The sequence below is a fragment of the Sceloporus occidentalis genome, unplaced genomic scaffold, assembly GCF_023333645.1.
Source record: "Sceloporus occidentalis isolate IW3139 unplaced genomic scaffold, rSceOcc1.0.p SCAF_13, whole genome shotgun sequence".
Classification (NCBI taxonomy): domain Eukaryota; kingdom Metazoa; phylum Chordata; class Lepidosauria; order Squamata; family Phrynosomatidae; genus Sceloporus; species Sceloporus occidentalis.
In genome coordinates this window covers 10,281,262-10,300,554 of record NW_028316993.1, presented here as the reverse complement: position 1 = coordinate 10,300,554, position 19,293 = coordinate 10,281,262, and the positions used below count along the sequence as shown (strand labels likewise).

The following is a 19,293-nucleotide window of genomic DNA, read 5'->3' as shown; positions in this document are numbered from 1 at the left end:
ATGGATGTTCAAGTCTTGTTAAATACAATGGCAGAGCAAAATGGTGTCACCTATACAAAATTGCAAAATCAAGGTTTGCTATTTGGAATTTATCCTTTTTAAAAAATATATTTTCAAGCCATGGATGTTTGAATCTGTGGATAAAAATGTATGGATAAGGAGGGCCAACTGTACTTTAGAATAAATAAAACATATTATTTAGTCCCTGAAGAACAATCAAATAGGACTATCAACTTTTCTACTCACACACTGGTTCTCAAACTATGGTGCAGGACCCCGAGGGATGGTGCAAGAGTTGCTCAGGAGGGGCATGAGACTTGGAAGGCCCTGATTCCTATTCCTCCTCCTCCCCCAAACTTTTTTATATGCAAAAATTTACACATGCATTGAGTTAAATACTGGATTTACTTAAACAAAACTGTTCTAATTTGAATGATGGTATTTCATTTTTTAAATGTTAAGATATGAATATACATGAATGTGTGGATGTAAATACACAGGCTAAAAAACACAAAATATTTTCATCCATATACTACACTGAGTGAATGTAGATGTAAAAGGGGAGACCCGAGTTACCACTGCACTAACATGTCTGTCCTTCTCATGATCAAAAGCAAATGTTCTCAAATTAAGTTTACTATGTATCCTTGGTATAACTGACTAGGAAGTGACTATCAACTGACTTCAAGTGTTACGAAATTACCAAAAGGAAACATTTAAACAGTATAGGAAAATACCGTATAGGAACGTAATCAACGTATTGGGAACCGAAAGGTAGAGGTATGAGGCAGAAGGACCACATTGGGCTCAATATGGTTGTCATAATTTCTAGGACAAGACCCAGGAACACTAAATAATCCTAGCAACATTTCATGGTACGTACTAACACCCACAAAGTGTAGCTCAACCAATGTTTGGATATGGCTAGTAATTTTTTTCAGCTTCTGGCAGGAGGTCTGCACCTACTAAGTTCCAGTCTGTCAAAACATCAAAAAACCATATTTCCTCTACAATCACTACCTTTCAGAGTAGGAAGAAGTTCCCTTGGTAGGAAGGCTTAGCCACTATTAACAGGATGCAGATGCCCTAAAAAAGACCACTACCAAAAAAGTCAAAGGATACAACTGCACATATTGTTTATTGGGTTCATATGTACCCCGTAAACCCCAATATCCCACACTGTCATCCATGTGCACTGTTGATCACCCATCCATAGATGCAGAAGAAAAACAATTAGAGACTATATTTTTTCTGCTATTAATTGGTGCTTTTGTGCATGTACAGCTCCTCCCTCACAGATAAATGGATATGCTTCCCAGTCTGTCAAATGAGCTGGAATTAACTAGAGTGGGGCCTACATTTTGTAAAGGGACCCGATCTCTTCCGATCTTGGAAGCTCAGCAGGGTCAGCCCTGGTTAGCATTTGGATGGAAAATTGGCAAGGAATACCAGGTGCCATAGGCCATATTTCAGAGGAAGAAACTGGCAAAACCACCTCTGACTATTCCTTGACTTAAAAAAAAAACAACGTATGAAATTCATGGGATTGCCATAAATCAACAGGCAACTTGAAGGCACACAACACTCTAACTAGAGTATATAATCTGTCTACTAAAACATGGGCTCAAGAGGACTGAGAACAAATGTATGCACACACAAAAATACCACCATATTCCATTTGTGGACTCTCTGCAGCCATAATGATAACATAAGCATATTTTGATTATGGTGCTAGGATAAACATATAGCTAACAGGCTGGCATTCTGCTAGTATGTAGGAAAAGTAAGACAGCCTACCAGGTCATTCATGACATATCTCTTGAGTTTTATAGAAACTCTGTCAGAATCCTAAGAGGTTCAGGAAATGAAATGGATTAGTTTCATGTCAGATTGGATGCCAGGTCATAATGTTCTTGCTCATGCTTGTGCAATAATTTCTGAACTGGACAGGCCACCCCTCAGCCACAAGAGGCCAAACTTATGAGTTAGGTGTCCGATGACATTTCATCTTCTCCTTGGGAATTAAAAGAGTTGGAATAGACAATCTCATGTTCCTCTTGCAGGTTATTTGTATTCAAATTCAGTCATTATTTAACTGCCACTGAATTACAATATGGGAGGCTACATCTCAGCCACATTCCATACAAGGCACTGGATGATGCTGGTGGTTCAGAGGCCATGCCATGCTACTCTGGTGGCCTACCGTTCTTTAGCAATTGTGCCATTTGCCCAGAGGAATAGCCATGTTAGCCTTTTGCAGTAAAGAGATGAAATTTTGGAACATATGATGAGATGGGTTTTTAACATTCAAAAGTTCATTCTGTAGCAAATTCATTTTAAAGGACAGAGAACCAATATGAACTTATAGTGTGTGTGTTTGGGTTGCTTACTTAGAATCAGAGAATCATAGAGTTGGAAGAGACCACAAGGGCCATCCAGTCCAACCCCATTCTGCCATGCAGGAAATCTCACTCATAGCATCCCTGACAGATGGCCATCCAGCCTCTGCTTAAAGACCTTCAAGGAGGGAGACTCTACCTTTTAATTAATTATGTTTACTGACACTTTTTGTGGTGCTCCTGCTCTGAGCTTGTGACATGCTGTAATCTAGTCTGTACAGACTGATCAAGTTCATATATGGATCATCTCATCTACTTATGGAGGAATGATGTGGCACTTTGACTCCTTAGTTCCACGGTTCTAGAAAATTATGATTCTTGAAGATTTGAAATCTGTCATCAATATGTTACACATAATTATCTGCCTTCATTCAGGAGGCATCCATTTAACAATCCAAGAATCACATCTGCCTTTTTTCCAGTTGCACCATATTTCGTTGCTCACAGCAATTCTGTGTTTGGCCAAGACTGAAAAGATCTTACCTTTTCTCTGATGTCATCTCCAACTTTGAACAGACTGTTTAATAGGTAGGGAAATGTCAAATTAGCCATTTTTAGTCACTCCATGAGCCTTTTTGGCTGAAGAGTGGGATACAAATACTCCAAATAAATAAATACTACTCAGCTTCACGAAATCATCCAATTCCATCCTAAAATACCTTGTTGATCCTTATCTACAGTGACCACTTTCATCAACAAGTTTATCTGCAAATGTCATGATCTTAGTATGCAACCACTGGAAATGCCTATAATATGTTGCCTGTGGCAGTTTCATTCTTATCATCGGTGAAAGGCTTCCTGACCTTTTACCAAAGATGTCAAAGATTCTGGGACTGCAAGGAGCAAAGAAGCAAACAACTGGTCACAGATAACACACCTAAGTATCATCACCTGAACTAGAAAAATGGTGTATCTAGGCATCCTGGAAAATGAGAGCAAGCACTCATCCTAAGACCATAATGTAGTCTTAGGCCCCATACAGACAGGCTGAAATAAAGCTGCCTCGGGTCACTTTGGAGGTATGATGTTTAAATGATGCAAGCGTCCTAAGAGTCCGGAAGCCGCGTCAAAGCCAAAGCCTAAGGACTGGAGTGCGCAGCTTTCGGACTCTTAGGACGCATGCATCATTTAAACAGCATAGCTCCAAAGTGACCCAAAGCAGCTTTATTTTGGCCTGTCTGTATGGGGCCTTAACATCTCAAGGGCTGTTACCACGTTCTAAGAAACTGTCTTTCCTTGCTTAAGGACAGGACTGTGAAAATGTTGATCTACTGTCTTTCCCAATGGTTTCCACAAGCAGATCTCTGGTCGCTTTGCAAAACATGACTACCTGACAGGCTTCAGATGTTTTCTTCCAGACTAAGCACTGGTGGGCCATGGGAGAAAAGTGCTCCTGACTTCAAAGATGGTAACAGAAAAAGCCAGGGGTAAGTTTTATTTAGGTGCAGTATGCAGACTAAGGCCATAACTAGCCACCAGTCACCAAGCAGAAGAAAGGCAGGCAATTGCTTCAAAGTGTGGTCACAAGTGGAAACCTGGAACAGACACTTGGTCAGAGATTTCAGGAAAGGAACTGATACGTTCCAGAATGATTCCCAGCAAGCTTTGCTTCTCCCAAAACAAGCTCTCACTGGCACACAATTCTGGGGGTCTTGACCAAACTGAGGCCCCATACAGACAGGGCAAAATAAAGCTGCTTCGGGTCACTTTGGAGGTATGCTGTTTAAATGATGCATGTGTCCTAAGAGGCCGGGGGTCGCGCCAAAGCCATGCTCCAGTGCTTAAGACTGGAATTCTGGGAGTTGGAGTGTGTTGTGGGGCCCAGAGGGGCTCACTGCTATGGAATTCTGGGAGTTGGAGTATGTTGTGGGGCCCAGAGCGGAGCTCTGCTCCGCTCTGGGCCCCACAACAAACTCCAACTCCCAGAATTCCATAGCAGCGAGGCAGACAAAGAGTTAAAGCGGGCTATTTCTGCAGTGTGGAGGCAGCCCTAGGCTGCTAGTCCAAGCACCGAATATAGAAAGCCGCGGTGCTTGATACATGGCCCGCCTGCTCTCCTGCCGTATCCTCCCTGAGACGCATTGCTGGATGGGGAGGGATTGGCCCGAGGAGAGAAGGAGCAAAAGGCCGCCGTCCCTCCCTTTTCCATGCTGCGGATGTTCCCATGGAGGAGACAGAGGCCGAGGGAGGAAGGAAGGACGGAAGGAAGGGAGCCCGTGGAGCCGGCCAGGGGCGGGGCATGAGGAGTCGGCCTCGCCCGGGAAGGGCTGGGCCGATGCGGCGGCGATGGCGCCTTTTTCCTCCAAGGGAGGCATGGCGGGCGGGGCTCTTACCTGAGGCGGCGCTGGCGCTGCTGCTGCTGCTGCTGCCGCTGGCGTCGGGGCGCCGGTTCCGCGGGGCGTGGTGGCGGCGGCGGTGGCGGTGGCGGGGCTGGCGTTGTGGCGCTGGGGGCGGGGCGCGAGGGGCTGCGGGGGGGAAGCGTGCCCCCACCCCCAGCGCAGAGGGGCCTCCTCCTCCGGCGGCTTCTCCTCCGGCGCCGGGCTTTTCCCAGTAATGCCACAAAAAAAATGGCGACCACAACAAACCGCCTCCGCTGCTGCCGCCGCCGCCGCCTCCTCCGCCGACGAGCGCATGCGCCCCGAGACCCTCCGCGGTCACGTGACGGAGCCGGGCGCGCGGGGGCTCCCAGGCGCATGCGCGGGGGCTTGTGCAGCGCCAGCCTCCTTTGTACCTGACGCCAAAGGACGGAGCCTGCGTCCGCGATGGAGATAGAACCCGCTTTGGCACCGCTTTCACTCTAGGCTATGGGATTCTGGGAGTTGGAGTTGGTTGTGGGCCCAGAGCGGAGCATAGCTCCGCTCTGGACCCCACAACCTACTCCAACTCCCAGAATTCCATAGCCTTGAGCCAGGGTTCCCTCTGGACCCCACAAGATACTCCCATAATTCCATAGCCTTGAACCAGGGTTCCCTCTGGACCCCCCCAAGATACTCCCATAATTCCATAGCCTTGAACCAGGGTTCCCTCTGGACCCCACAAGATACTCCCATAATTCCATAGCCTTGAACCAGGGTTCCCTCTGGACCCCACAAGATACTCCCATAATTCCATTGCCTTAAACCAGGGTTCCCTCTGGACCCCACAAGATACTCCCAGAATCCCATAGCCTTAAGCCAGGGTTCCCTTTGGACCCCATAACATACTCCCATAATTCCATAGCCTTAAACCAGTGTCCCCTCTGGACCCCACAACATACTCCAACCCCCAGAATCCCATAGCTCTGAGCCAGAAAAGAGTTACAATGTACACTAAACACTACGCCCAAGAACCCACAATTTTAACAAGCAATACAACATACATCAGTTTTCTGACATGAAGATGTGACATTGCAGATGGTGGTGGCAGCGCCTCATGAAGTTCAAGTTCTGGGTATTATTCATGCCAAGGAAGCATTAAAATAATGCCCAGTGCTACTGAGAGAAAGTTGGGAGAGACTTCGGAGCCGTCATCTCAGGTCTTTTATCTGCTTCAGATCCATTTCATGGTGGCTCCAAGGAGACAACGGTAAAAACCTTGCAATGTGGAAGAAGTCCACACTGCAACACTTGATCATGCCTGCCATCTCTGCAACACCACCAAAAGTCATTATTCAATTACCCCTTCTCCCATCTGCCTTCTCAAACCTACCAACCTCTACATGTGTTGCAACTACAATTTCAGGGGCAGAATACAGCAAGTGCTATAGGCAATATTTCAAAGGAAGGAACTGGCAAAGCCACATCTTGAGTATTCCTTGCCTAAAAACATCCTATGAAATTCATGAGGTTGCAGTAAGTTGATAGGTGACTTGAAGGCATATTCACACACACATTCAGCAGTAGTCTTGGATCTTAAAAGGTATAAACAGCTATCGCAGGACTTACTTATCTCAAGGTGAAACCATCAAACCCAGAGAATTGACATTCAAAACCATGTTTGCAGCCCTGCTGCTAAGATCCAATGATACCAGAAGCAGGGTCTTTTTAGTGAGGACAATTACGGCATGCTTCCCTGGAAGAACTCCTTCCCTATTTTGAGGCACTGCAAAACCTTTCTTGTTTCAGAACACTTTCATAATCATTTGACCTTTGTTGTTCTTTTAAAAATGTTATAGATAGGTTGTTTTTTCATAAAGGAAGGGGGCTTAAATACCTTGTTAAAGCATCACATCTGAAGATGAAAGATGGGAAAAGGATCAAATCCTACACTACATGCATATTAAAACACATAGCATGGTCCATAATTCAAATCCTACATGAACGCAGTCTCTGAAAACTTTCACAGGGCTGAATGCTATTCCCAGAACATTTATTTGGGCCATTGTGACTATAGGCCAAGATTGAATAGATCTATTAATGTTTCATGTTCTCTTTATATTTGGCGTTTTGTTGTTTTCTAGCTGATGCTAAATCATAAATAAATAAAAACAAAGGTGCACCATCCTTGACAAACTGGGTCCCTGCTAACTGTACCGAAGTACTTCCAATCCCTCAGGTCTGCAAATCAAACCAGTATTATCACTATATTACTTATTTTAATAAAAAATATACACATTTGAGAACGTCAAAAAATATCGATGAAATGAAACATGGAAGATGGGGCCGATTCTATAGAAAAAAGTCCTGTCTCAAAGTGATATGAGAAGACATTCGGAGTTGAAGTACTGTCGCAAAGAACACACCAACAGCTTCTACACATTATTTCTTCTGTTTCGGTGGTGGCCTGTAAGAGAAAGGAATATTCATTAATCAATTAAGGTACTAAACAGGGCTGCCATTAATCCTGCTTCTACACTTTGCAAGACAGTACTTTGCAAGTGTAGAGGATCTGATGTACAAACCCAGTATCCTCAGATTGGAATTCAGACAGAAATCCTAGTACTACCTGGAGACTGCCAATATTCCCTGGCAAAGAAATATTTGTTGACATACTCAAATAGTTGTCTCCTGGATAATGGCTAACAGTATACTCCCACACACACACTTCCTGACGAAGAGAGTAAGTTAATACAACTGTATATTCACACCATCCCTTCAAGTTAGCTTAAAGGTCCAGAGAATACTCATGGAATATCCCTGTCCAGCTATGAAGGAAAGCCTCTGGAAGACCTGAAGCTCTAGCTCCATGCAGTGGTGTAAACTGGCTCAATAAGTCCGTTACAGTAGTCTGTCTTAGGGGTGTAGAACCTTTGGTCTTAAGGTGATTGATGGTCTTCAGCTTCCAGCAGCCCCAGAAAACATACCAAGGATGATAGGCAGGCCAAACTTAGTCACTTTTGCTCACTACAACTCTTCTCCATTTTGGTGTGACCTAATTCACCTCCACTCTTACTACTAAGAGGGTAGGATAGATACCTCTTACTACTAAGAGGGTAGGATAGGGTAGGACTGCCACTGGCTAGGGCTGGATAATGCAGTCTTTCAAAGATCACATTACTACCCAAGCCAGGAAAATGGTATTGTTGGGTTTCAACAACTAGAGTACACAAATTCTGAGATATTTATTGTGGTTCACATCAATTCAAAAGAGATATAGCTTCTGTTTTTTTTTTTTTTTCATGCTTATGTTTGATAAATGACAAACAGAAAGGTGTGAAAGGAAAGACAAAGGATCAATTTGGCATAGTCAGCACATGCATTTGCACCCAGTTGGGGACAGGCTGATTTTTCTCTTGGTGACAGTTTTGTTTGAACAGAAATGTTGCAATGGTCCAATAATCCTTGCTCCTGTGGCTGGGGGGTTCTTTCTGCTTCCCATACCCAAGGCAACTGGAATATGGAGCTGACTATGGAGAGGGAGAAGGAAACAAGCACGTTTTGTGCAATTGTTCAGTGTCCTCAAATTATTATCATCTCAAAATAAGAAGGAAAAGAGGGATACAGGCTCTCATCCATAGTGTATGACAAAGTCAGTAATCCAGAAATGCCCCAGTTTCAGATCAACTGTGAATGCACCTTGGAGAGCCCACGCTACTCAAGGAAGGCTACTTGGGTCTAGGTGGGCAAACAGTTTGATGTGAATCAAGGCTAATAAAATATGGGTAAAACAGTGGTTTAACTTACAGTTGTATCTTCACAAGATGCTGATGGACTGCAACTCCGATCAGCCCTTTTCATCAGCTGTGCTAACCAGAGCTGATGGAAATTGCAGTTCACTGGAGGACTGTATATTCCCAACCTGGATTGCAGAGACTATGAATGCTACAGTAATGTGAATTGGGGGGGGGGGGGGGGACAAGTGTAATCCAAAATAGATACAGGGTTTCTTTAATTTGCTGCTGAATTTGAGGGCACTGTATACAAAACCTTATCAAGGTTCCAAGCAGCTCGAGATTTTATTCTGTGCCGCTGAAGATGTCCAGGGGTAGCTGTTTTGGCCACAGAGCACAATACAATGACATCCAAAACCCACAAAACAGCAATTTTTATTGTTGTTGGGGCAATATTTATTGGGGCAACACAAAAATGTATCAAATGCATCAATCAAGCTTTCAAAGCTCCACTAGTTTCTTCATCAGGCAAAAGTGTTAAAACCATATTGGAGAGGGGGGGGGATGATGATAGAGTCACAGGCCTACATTTTGTCAAGATGTTGCTTTTCTTATTGACAGTTAAGATAATCTGGACTGGGCTATCAATACAGGCAGAGGCCACTCCCTCCTCTTGGCCATGTGGGCACTGGGAGACAAAGTATGATAAAATCCAGCAATAAAATTTAAACTCCATTAGCAACAAAAATAAATAATTTTCCTTGAGATCTAGCATGTTTTTCTATGATTCTATGGTTGAGTCTATCCACCCTTTCCTTAGGCAGAGAACACTGAATTTTTCAAGAATCTGCTGTACTGCTATATCTGGAGACACCTGTATGTGCTGTATAGATAAAACTTGCGAAATGCATTTATTGGTTGGCCCAATAAAGGTGTTGTTGTTCTGTGGATTCTGTGCAACTGTTTGCTATCCCCAAGTTTGGGCAGAGCAGGAGGAAAAGGTCTGATTTGACGACTTCTGCAGCCTCACAATATTACCTGCCCCCTATCCCTTCCTTGCACACAGACAGAACTTCACCTAGGGATTGGTACCTTTAGATTTCACCCTACCTGTAAATGCCAACCACCACAGCATGGTCTCGCTCATAGGGCTCCAAAGTTAACTGTTCTTGGGGTTTCATGTTCTCCTGCTGCATTTTTTTCACCTCTGATGCAAAGACTGCCTCAGGGGCTGCTGTTGAGTCAATGCAGTTTGCCTGAACAAGAGAGATGTGTGTTACTCAAATACCAAATCTTGAAGGTGGTGGGGAACAAGCTGTTACTCCTATCCATTATAAAGCAATACATATCACTATCAGGCACTTAGTGTATGATCATAGTCATATTTTAAACCAACTCAAGATAGTTGGAAAATAAATGTTATAGAAGTCAAACTGAAAGTTACCTTGATGGAGATGACAAAGTGGCCACCATTTTTTAAGAAATTGTGTGCATTTAAAGCCACAATACGTGATTGGTCAGGCTGAGCCACATCTGCAAAGATCACATCCACCATGCCTGCAAAGAGAAGAGATATATTCAACAATGGGATCTGAAAACTATACACAATTCTTATCACTTCCCTTGCTCAATTATTAGATTTTCAGACAAAAAGGACCTTGAAAAATGGGTATTCAAACTTTCCTTGGTTTGGCACTACAGCTCCCTCCAGCCTCAACCAAGTTAGCAAATAGTTGGGGATTATGGGTCTTGCAGCCCATTATCTGAAGAACAGTATGTCCCCTACATGTGACCTATATTTTCAATATTCCCATCTACATTTTCTATAGACAACGTGTGAATAGGATCTAGGAGTCCAAGTAGACAACAAGTCGAACATGAGGATACTGCAGACAGCCAAAAAGACAAACACATAGGTCCCTGAACACATCAGTTTCTCATTCTCAGTTTGACAGTAACTGCTAATGCTAGTTCATCCATTTAGGGCAGCCTTTCCCAGCCACAAAGTCTCCAGATGTTTGGGGTACAACTCGCACCAACCCATACTGCCTGGAGCTGATGGAGCTGTAGTTCAAAATACATTGAGCAATGCAACTAGGGATACAGATCAAAACAGTACAATAGATCAAAATTAGGTATAGTTTATCTGGAATCAAATAATAGAATTTTAACATTGACACCCAAACTATTTTGATCCATGTTTTAGAAGTGGAGAGACATACCACACTTTGACAATTCCAGTATTAGTTACAAGCATCCTGTTGACCCATGAATAGAAACAGGTTCCTGCTTAGTAGCAGAGTTCATGGTTTGCATGGAGAAGATCCTGGGTTTCAATTCCCGGGCTGGGACTGTTTGCACACACACCCCCCTCAAACTATAAACTGGCCTGAAAAAGCATTAGATGGGTTTGGGGGGTATTGAGCATTTGCAAAGAACTCAGGGGTCACATGTGGCCTACAGATTACACTTTTCCATCCCTAAAGTAGATCATGTTGAGCCAGTCAGTCTGATAAAGTATAATGATTTTTGTGCTCAAGACCTCGGCAAACACGTCTGATCCTTCTATATATGTAGGGCAGGAGACAAAGGGACAATCTTCTAAGAAATGACCAGTTGAATCAGAATTTCCAGGGGTTATTATTTACATAGATGGAAAGATTTTACATGCATCTTTTACCAATCAACATGCGGTATTTGTGTGGGTGTCGTGCATCCTCAATTACAGGGATAATGTTGGTCCGCTTCTTTGCGACATTAATGAGGTCACGGCCTGAGCGGTGGGAAAACTCCACAGCATACACAAGGCCTTCCTATTTGATGAGAAACAGAAAGTAAAAATAGGCAGCACCTTGAAAACTGATCAAAGCAAAAAGCATTGATGAGACCCAGTGCCATAGTTGTACCAAAGACTTATGAACAAACAGGGAGAAATGTACTACAGTCAGCCCTGACCTTTTGCAGGGATTAAGGCCCTAGGACCCCACACAAAAGTGGCAAAACCACAAATATCTCTAACCCCCCTCCCCAAAAAAACATATTTAACACACACACAAAAGTACCTGTACTGGTGGGGTGACTGGGCCTGGCCTTGCATATTCTCTCCCTCTGTCATGCAAAGGGGGGAGGGGGTTGGGACAAGCAAGAAAGAGGGCACACATCCCATTCCACCCCATGCCTCACCCCGCAACTGATTGTGTGAGCTAGTAAGGTAACATGCACATCCTTCCTCCTTGCGTTTCCCCATCCTCACATCCCACCACTGTGAACTGGGTCCAGCCACCCTTCCAGTTTGCTTGCCTCCCAGAGGCACCAGTGTTATCAAATTCCTTGTTAAAAATGGCATAGGGCAGCAATGGAAGTGCTGGCATATACAGTAATTCACAAATAATCAAATCCGAGAATGCTTAACCTGCAAATAGAGAGGGACGACTGTATTTCAAAGATCAATAATACAGCAATTCATCTGATTGCCCCTACCTTAGAAAGAATATGCAAACATATTTGTAGATTATACATCCCAGGCTGGCTAGGGGATTCTGGCATTACGGGGGGGGGGGGGGGGGATGAATTACATTCAGTGGCATATGGGAATTACGATTTACGAGTAACATTAGTGCAAAAAAGCATTACTAAGAATTCTGTATGGTGAAATGGGAGGAAGTCAATGGGGGGGGGGGTGACATTATGAGTTATCACACCAGGTGACACCAGCCAAGTGACACACCACTGATATGTAGTTCAAAATATCACTTTTCCAAACTATGGCTATGTAGCAAAGATATCTGGAAGATGATGTCCCAGATCCACTTATGGAATTTCAGTACAAGGACACACATAGCCAAGATGCACCTGAAGCTAATAAAATGCAGGCACTGTCAGAACAAAAGCAATCAGATGAGGAAGCACATCCCTAAAGCCCTCAGACCCAGTGGGCTGAGAAGGGAGGAGAATAAAGATGGTATATAAGTCACCTTCCAAACAGTTGGAGAAGCACTCTCCATCAAAGATAGCTGGCTGGAGCCAATTTAAGAGACAGCTTTGACCCGGGTTTTCAGCTCTGTCTTGGTGTTCTTGTGTTTCTGTTCTATATTCCTAAAACTGTGACCTCTGGACTGGCCGACAACCCTGCCTAACTCTTAGACTAACCCAGCAAGGCATAGTGGTTTGAGTATTGGATTACAACTCTGGAGACCAGGATTTGATTACCAGCTCAGCCATGAAATCCACTGGGTGACCTTGGGCAAGTCACACTCTCCAGCCTTAAGGCAATGGCAAACCTCCTCTAAACAAATCTTGACAAGAAACCCCTGTGATAGGGTTGCCATAAGCCATAAGGAATGACTTGAAGGCACAGAAAAACAACAATTAGGTCTGATGAAAGTTGTGGTCTGGCAACATATGGAGGGCCACAAATTCCTGAAACAACTTTAGTTTTAGATATTCCAGCAGCTCCTTACCGGTCCAACTATGTCAGAGACATGAGACACCGTAGTCCCTGATGCTGCTCCGAGGTATAACACTTTAGCACCTGGTTTGATGTGAATCTGATCAATGCCTCCAAGGATAGCAGCAGCCAGTTTTGAACGGAAAGGGTTCCAAGCACGGTATTCCACCTTTACTTCACCATCCTTGGACAAAAAAAAAAAGTGGGGGGAGGACATCCTGAATTAAAAGAGGTTTACATAACAAGGGAAATATTAATTCTGGAATGTGTTCCCTTGCTTGATTCCCATTTTCTTCATTTACAAACAATTCTCTTTTCATTCTACTACCTGAAGCCTCTCCCAAGCATCAACCATTATGTACCTCCACAGAAATCCTCTTCTCTCCATATACAGCCTCGCCAGGTACCAGGTTCCTTGTGACTAGTGCATCCTCCTTTCCCCGGCAAATAAAGACACCTAAGACAAAGAGAAAACAAGATAACTGCTGTTTTTTGTGAAAAAACAAACAAAACCCAAAACTTGCAGTTGGCCAATTTCTTTATTAAGATAGTAGAAATGAAAAAAGAGTAGAGTGGGATGGGCAACTTTCAGCTTTTCAGATGTTGAACTGCCACTTCTATCAGCCTTATGCTGCCTAGGGCTGATGACAGTGGCATTCCAACAATTACAGTATAAGAATTTCCTTGAGCTTTAGATGTGTGGGCAAGGGCTTTCTCTGTCCCATCACCATCACAGGCCTGTTTGGGGAGGATATAGGAAAGAGCCTTCTCAGTGGCTGCTCTCAAACTGGGAGGTCTGGTTGGCCTTCTACTTGTCTTTCTGCTGGCAGGCAAAGAGTTTTTATTTAGGCATTTTGTTTTTTAATATGTTGCAGCAGAATAACCTTTTAATGGAGCCACAGCATTTCTATATTACGTTCTAAATATGTTTTAAAACTATTTTAACTTGTGTTAAACAGATCTGTGGTTTTAAATCTCTTAATAGTTTTTTTTACTGTATTTTGTTTCATATGGTCACCAGCTGCATTGTGATGGGAGAAAGGTGGACAGGCTTTGGGGGAATCTTAGAAAAGCCTAGGATGTACAAAAAGCTTTGGGGGTGCATGTAAGACTGATGAGCTCCCCTTTTCAGCTCTAAAACCAGTTTACAACATGTTACATCAATCTTACCTTCATGCCTGTGGGGCTCCACCGTCACCTTTTTGCCCCCTCTGAAGCCTCCTCGTCCTCCTCGTCCACCACCTCGTGGGCCGCCACGTCCTCTACTTCCTCCTCTGCCTCCTCTGAAAGCACCTCCTCCACCACCACCACCAGGAGATTTAAATCCACCTCCTATAGGTGAAAGAAAAGGAATAGGATATGGCCTGTTTAAATGGTAAGCTGGATTTCTGCTGCAGTTAACAGAATCAACTTTGTTTTTTCATGGGAGACCAGGGGTTGAACAATTAAGTGTATGATGAAAAAGGCATGCTGAGAATTGCAGACTTAAACCTAAGAGAGTTGGAGGAGGGAGTTGACTACTGGCACAAAATGCAACTCATGATGCTTCCACACAAACATAGCAGATATATAGCTATTTTCTCCCCATCCTTGGCCCATTCACAAATAAGTGACACTTCATGACAGACCAGATACAACTCAAAGTCCAAAGGCATACTATAGAGTCATGAGGGCGAACCTGTGACACATAACCTATGGGTATGTAAAGCCCTCAATCTGGGCACGTGTGACTGCTCAAGATTCCTATTACATCTTGTGGGCTGGAGGAAGCATGGAGGGCAAGTTTCAAATTTCTGGTGGCTCAGAAGGGCTGTTTCGTTTCTCCCAGAGCCATGTTTTGGTTCCAGCTGCCCTCAGCTTCCAGGGCAGAATTCAGAGCTTCTGTGCATTTTCCTGCTTATTGTTCTTGTTGTGTACTTCCAAGTCATTTCCACCATATGGCGACCTTAAGGCAACCCTATCATGGGGTTTTCTTGGCAAGGTTTGTTCAGAGGGGATTTTTGCTATTGCCTTCCTCTGAGGCTGAGTGTGTCTTGCCCAAGATCTCCCAGAGTGCCATGGCCAAGTGAGTAACTTCAGAGGAGGTTTGCCACTGCCTTCCTCTGAGGCTAGGAGAGCATGACGTGCCCAAGGTCTCCCAGTGGGTTTCATGGCCAAACTGGGATTCGAGCCCTGGTCTCGAGAGTAGCATGCTCAAACCACTAGCTCTCTTTGTTCATATTATTGTGCTGTGCTTTCTGTGCTTTATTATCCTTGTTGTTGTTGCTGTTGTGTGCCTCCAAGTTGTTTCCAACTTATGGGCTCAGGGCAGTCTCCCTCCCTTCTGAGTGCCAGTTCCTGGCGAGCCTAAGATGAAACTATCATGGGGCAAGCTTTGTCAGAGGGGGATTTATATTGTGATTTTCTGAAGTTGCGACAGCGTGACTTCACATCATTTCCAACTTATAGCGACTCTAGGGTGAAACTATCATGGAGTTTTCTTGGCAAGTTCCGTCAGAAGAGGATTTGCTATTGCTGGCCTGATGCTGAGAGAATGTGCCTTGGTGACACCTGGTGCAGGATTGCCACTGAGTTTGGGTGCCTGGTCTCTAAAAGGTTTGCCATCGCTGCTATAGTATACAATCCACCTACATTGGCCTAAGATGTACATCAACCAGAGCTAGAAGTGTCACAGAATCAGAGAACTGGAAGATAACATATTGGCCATGCAGTTCAACTCCCTGCCATGCAGAATACACAAAGCACTCCAGATAGATCGAAATCCAGACTCTATTTAACAATATTCAAAGGAGGAGACTCCACTACTCATTGCAGCAACACATTCCACTGTCAAACAGCTCATACCATCAGGATGCTCTTCCTAAGGTTTAAGTGGAATCTCTTCTGCTATACAGTGGTACCCCGGGTTACGAAATTAATTCGTTCCGCCGCCGCTTTCGTAACCCGGAAACTTTCGCTAGCCGAAAAGCCCATAGGCGCTAATAGCGAAAGCCGCAATTTCGTGTGAAATCGCGCCGAAAAGCACCAAAAATTTTCTTCGTAACCCGGAATAACCTTCGTAACCCGGAAACATTTAATTACATGGATTTTTTTCGTAACCCGGAAATTTCGTAAGGCGGCGCATTCGTATCCCGGGGTACCACTGTAGTTTGAATCTATTGCTCCATGTCCTAGTCTCTTGAACAAGAGGGGGAAAAGCTTGCACCATCAATATGACATCTCTTCAAATATTTAAACATAGCTATCATGCCAGCCCTTAACCTTCTCTTCTCCAGGCTAAACATGACCTAAGTTGATCTTATGTACAGGTTGAGGGCAGGTTTTGTGGCCAAAATTATGGATTTTGATATGAACCATGGACAGGTTGAGGGTAAAGCCTAGGGGCATGTAACAAAGGATCTAAAGGATGAAGCAAAAGAAAACAATGCCAAACAACGTACACAATTCTGACAGACATAACTGGTTGTATGAGAGCTGTGTGACGCTGGGGACGGGTCCCAGCCTTCCTCCAAATCCTGGCCAGGAATAACACTGGAAACCATTAAGTAAACTCCCCTACCCAGGTCCAATTTTAGTGGAAGGTTCTGATTGTTTAACTACTGAATTGCCAAGGTGCCCACGGCTGAACTGGCATATAATCCCATGTCATCCTGTGGAAAAGTGGCTTTCTAGATCACTGCACAACTAAAGGCAATAGAAATGCCTCATCCATGCACTAGCAAACCCCAGAAAGGCAACAAAACACAGTACAGCTGGCTCTCCACGTTTGTGGCTTTATGTGCAGTTTTGATTACTATGCTCTCTCTAGGTATTTCTAGGTCCTCCGGTGCAACTCTACCATGAGCTGAACACAGAGTTGTGCCGGAGAACCTAGATGTTCCCAAAGAAAACAGTTCTCTAGGCATTTGTAAATCCTTCAGCATGATTTTGTGATCAACTTCTGGGAGATGCTGGCCTCAGAGTTGCACTGGAGGACATGGAGAGTCCTAAAGAGGTGTCCTATCAGGTAAAAACATGGTGTTTTTGTTATTTGTGGTTTCCCACATTCACGGGGGTGCTTCACCCCTAACCCCAGCAACTGTACAGGGGTCCCTTCCCTTATGCGGGGGATCCATTCCAGACCCCCCCATATAAGGGGATTTCTGCATATGCTCAAGTCCCATTAAAGCCAATGGGGCTCATGCCCACGGTGCATGGCACCACCACGGGCGCACGGGCCAAATTCTTTCCGGCGCATGGTGCCACTTCTTTCAGCACAACTTCCAGCGTATGTTTATGGTTAAATGCAGGCAGGGTGAGGCAGTGGGACGGAAGAGAGGCCAGCGACTGGAAACGCTGCGTGCTACTTTTAGGATTGCAGTGCCCAGGATTTGGAGAGATGTACAGCTGGCCCTCCATGTTTGCGGATCTGACTTTAGCAGATTAGAGTCCTCTAGGAATCTCTGGGTCCTGCTGCATCCTCTGCCAGGAGCTGACCATAGAGTCACCCTGGAGGACTTAGAAATCCCTAGAGAGGACACTCCTGCAGCCATTCGAGGGCCCAGAGACTCCTGGGCAGGCATTCTCTCCGGCCATGGCAATGCCCACCTCGACCTCCTCGGAAGCCTCCTCGCCCTCGGTCCCCGAAGCCTCCGCGCCCTCCTCCTCCTCCTCCTCCGCGGTCCCCTCGTCCTCCTCGGGGGCTGAAACCTGCAAAGACAGGGCAAAGGGAGCCAAGAGTCATGGGAAAGGCCCCGCTGCCGCCCCTCTCTCCTTCCTTCCTTCCCCGGAGGCCGGGCCCCTTCGCTCTCACCTGGCCTCATGCTTGCTGCCCACCGCTCTCTGCACGCGACTCGAGTCGCTCCACAAGACCGGAAGTGCAAGCGCGCACAGAGGAACCACGCGCCGGAAGTTCTTAGCCAAACCGGAAGTTTTTGGTCGCGCCGGAAGTGCGCAATCGAAGGCGCGCAAGTGACGCAAAGGCTTCTGGGGCTGCCTCCACCGTGGAGAAGTAGCCTGGTTTAGCACCGCTTTAACTCTTTTCTGGCTCAAGGCTATGGGATTCTGGGAGTTGGAGTTTGTTGTGGGGTCCAACAAACTTCAACTCCCATAATTCCATAGCCTTGGCTCTGGCTCCAACAACAAACTCCAACTCCCAGAATTCCATAGCCTTGAGCTCTGGCTCCCACAACCAACTCCCAGAATTCCATAGCCTTGAGCCCTGGACCCACAACAAACTCCCAACTCCCAGAATTCCATAGCCTTGAGCCAGAAAGCGGTGCCAAACCAGGTTATTTCTCCACTGTGGATGCAGTCTGGGAAACTAACCGTGTTAGTGGTCCAAAGCTGCAGAAATAATCCAGTTTGAAACCGCTTTAACTGCCGTGGCTCAATGCTAGGGAATTCTGGGAATTGTAGTATTGTGAGTCTTCTCTGTCAGCAGTTCCCAGGGTTTGCCTAGCGCTGAGCCGGGGCAGTTAAAGCAGTCTCAAACTGGATTACCTCTGCAGTGTGTTTTGGAGCTCAGGGCAGCTTACAAGGTTGAAAACAGTACAATTTAAAAACATGCAGAAACGTTGATATCACAACAGATTCAATTATTAAATGATTTCAATATGCCGGCTGAGGAACAAACAGGAAAGGGCCATTCTGGTCTCCTGGGAAGGGAGTTCCAGAGCCTAGGGGCAGCCACCAAGAAGGCCTTCTCTTATGTTCCCACCAACTGTGCTTGTGATGGTGGCGGGACAGAGAGCTTTCCCTGAAGATCTCAGATCCTGGCCTGGTTCATACAGGGAGATTTGGTCTGCCAAACAGCTTGGAACCTGAGCCATATAGGGCTTTATAGGTCTAAACCAACACTTTATATACTTTAAACGCTTTGTGAGAAACAAATCCGTCTATTATTCCTTTCCGTTAATGCTGTATCAGTGAAATGTCCACCTCATGTGGAGAGAAATAGATGGGAAAATGTAGCAGCCCTACTATAAACTCGTGATATCATTACACAATATGGTTTTCCCAGATTTGCTGTGGGATTTGCTGAACAGGGATTGCATGCAAATTCCCTGCCTTCTTTCCACCCCCACATTTCTATGCAGCAGTACAGCTTGCATTACACAATGTCTTTTTGGGAACTGCTGATTAAAGGGAAAGGCAAACCTTCCCTATATCTATACAAACCTATATAAACAGCAGAAAGCCAAAGCAGAGAGGCCTTTGACACCTGGATGATGCTTTACCATTTTAGCTGTGTTCTGTGTTGGCTATGATTGCCTTAGTGAATGTTCTTTGCATCGACGGGGGAATGTGTCCCTTTTTAATATATGTGTATGTTATTTGTCATTTTAAATTGATGTGTATTTTAACTAATGTTTATCTGTTCATTGTTGTTGTCCTCCACCTCAATCCATGGGGAGAGATGGGTAAGAAGTGACAACCAC

The 19,293-nt window shown here is 44.9% G+C and overlaps 2 protein-coding genes across 2 annotated transcripts in view; both read right to left on the bottom strand.

The window, feature by feature from the left end:
• The window catches only part of LOC149304915 (dual specificity tyrosine-phosphorylation-regulated kinase 1B-like), a 33,102-nt gene extending 28,090 nt beyond the window's left edge, over positions 1–5,012 (bottom strand). The window contains exon 1 of the mRNA XM_089478199.1: positions 4,733–5,012. The gene's annotated coding sequence lies outside the window, so the exon portion shown is untranslated. The remainder of the gene's footprint in view (positions 1–4,732) is intronic.
• Positions 5,013–6,952: 1,940 nt separating this feature from the next.
• Positions 6,953–17,764, bottom strand: LOC149304914 (rRNA 2'-O-methyltransferase fibrillarin-like). Its single transcript, XM_089478818.1, has 9 exons — positions 17,667–17,764; positions 17,462–17,563; positions 14,045–14,206; positions 13,237–13,331; positions 12,888–13,058; positions 11,108–11,240; positions 9,872–9,984; positions 9,538–9,683; positions 6,953–7,160 (listed from the first exon to the last, which is right to left on the bottom strand). The coding sequence occupies exons 1-9, from the start codon at positions 17,674–17,676 to the stop codon at positions 7,136–7,138; spliced, it is 957 nt and encodes a 318-aa protein (XP_089334944.1). The 5' UTR covers positions 17,677–17,764; the 3' UTR covers positions 6,953–7,135.
• Positions 17,765–19,293: the final 1,529 nt, after the last annotated feature.

What these genes read in the sequence shown, in the direction of transcription:
- LOC149304914 (XM_089478818.1), bottom strand. An exon ending in AGGCTTCCGAGGAGGTCGAG is followed by an intron (nt 14,207 to 17,461) that starts GTGGGCATTGCC and finishes TTTCACCTATAG; the next exon opens with GAGGTGGATTTAAATCTCCT. An exon ending in ACTTTGTCATCTCCATCAAG is followed by an intron (nt 9,684 to 9,871) that starts GTAACTTTCAGT and finishes TCTCTTGTTCAG; the next exon opens with GCAAACTGCATTGACTCAAC.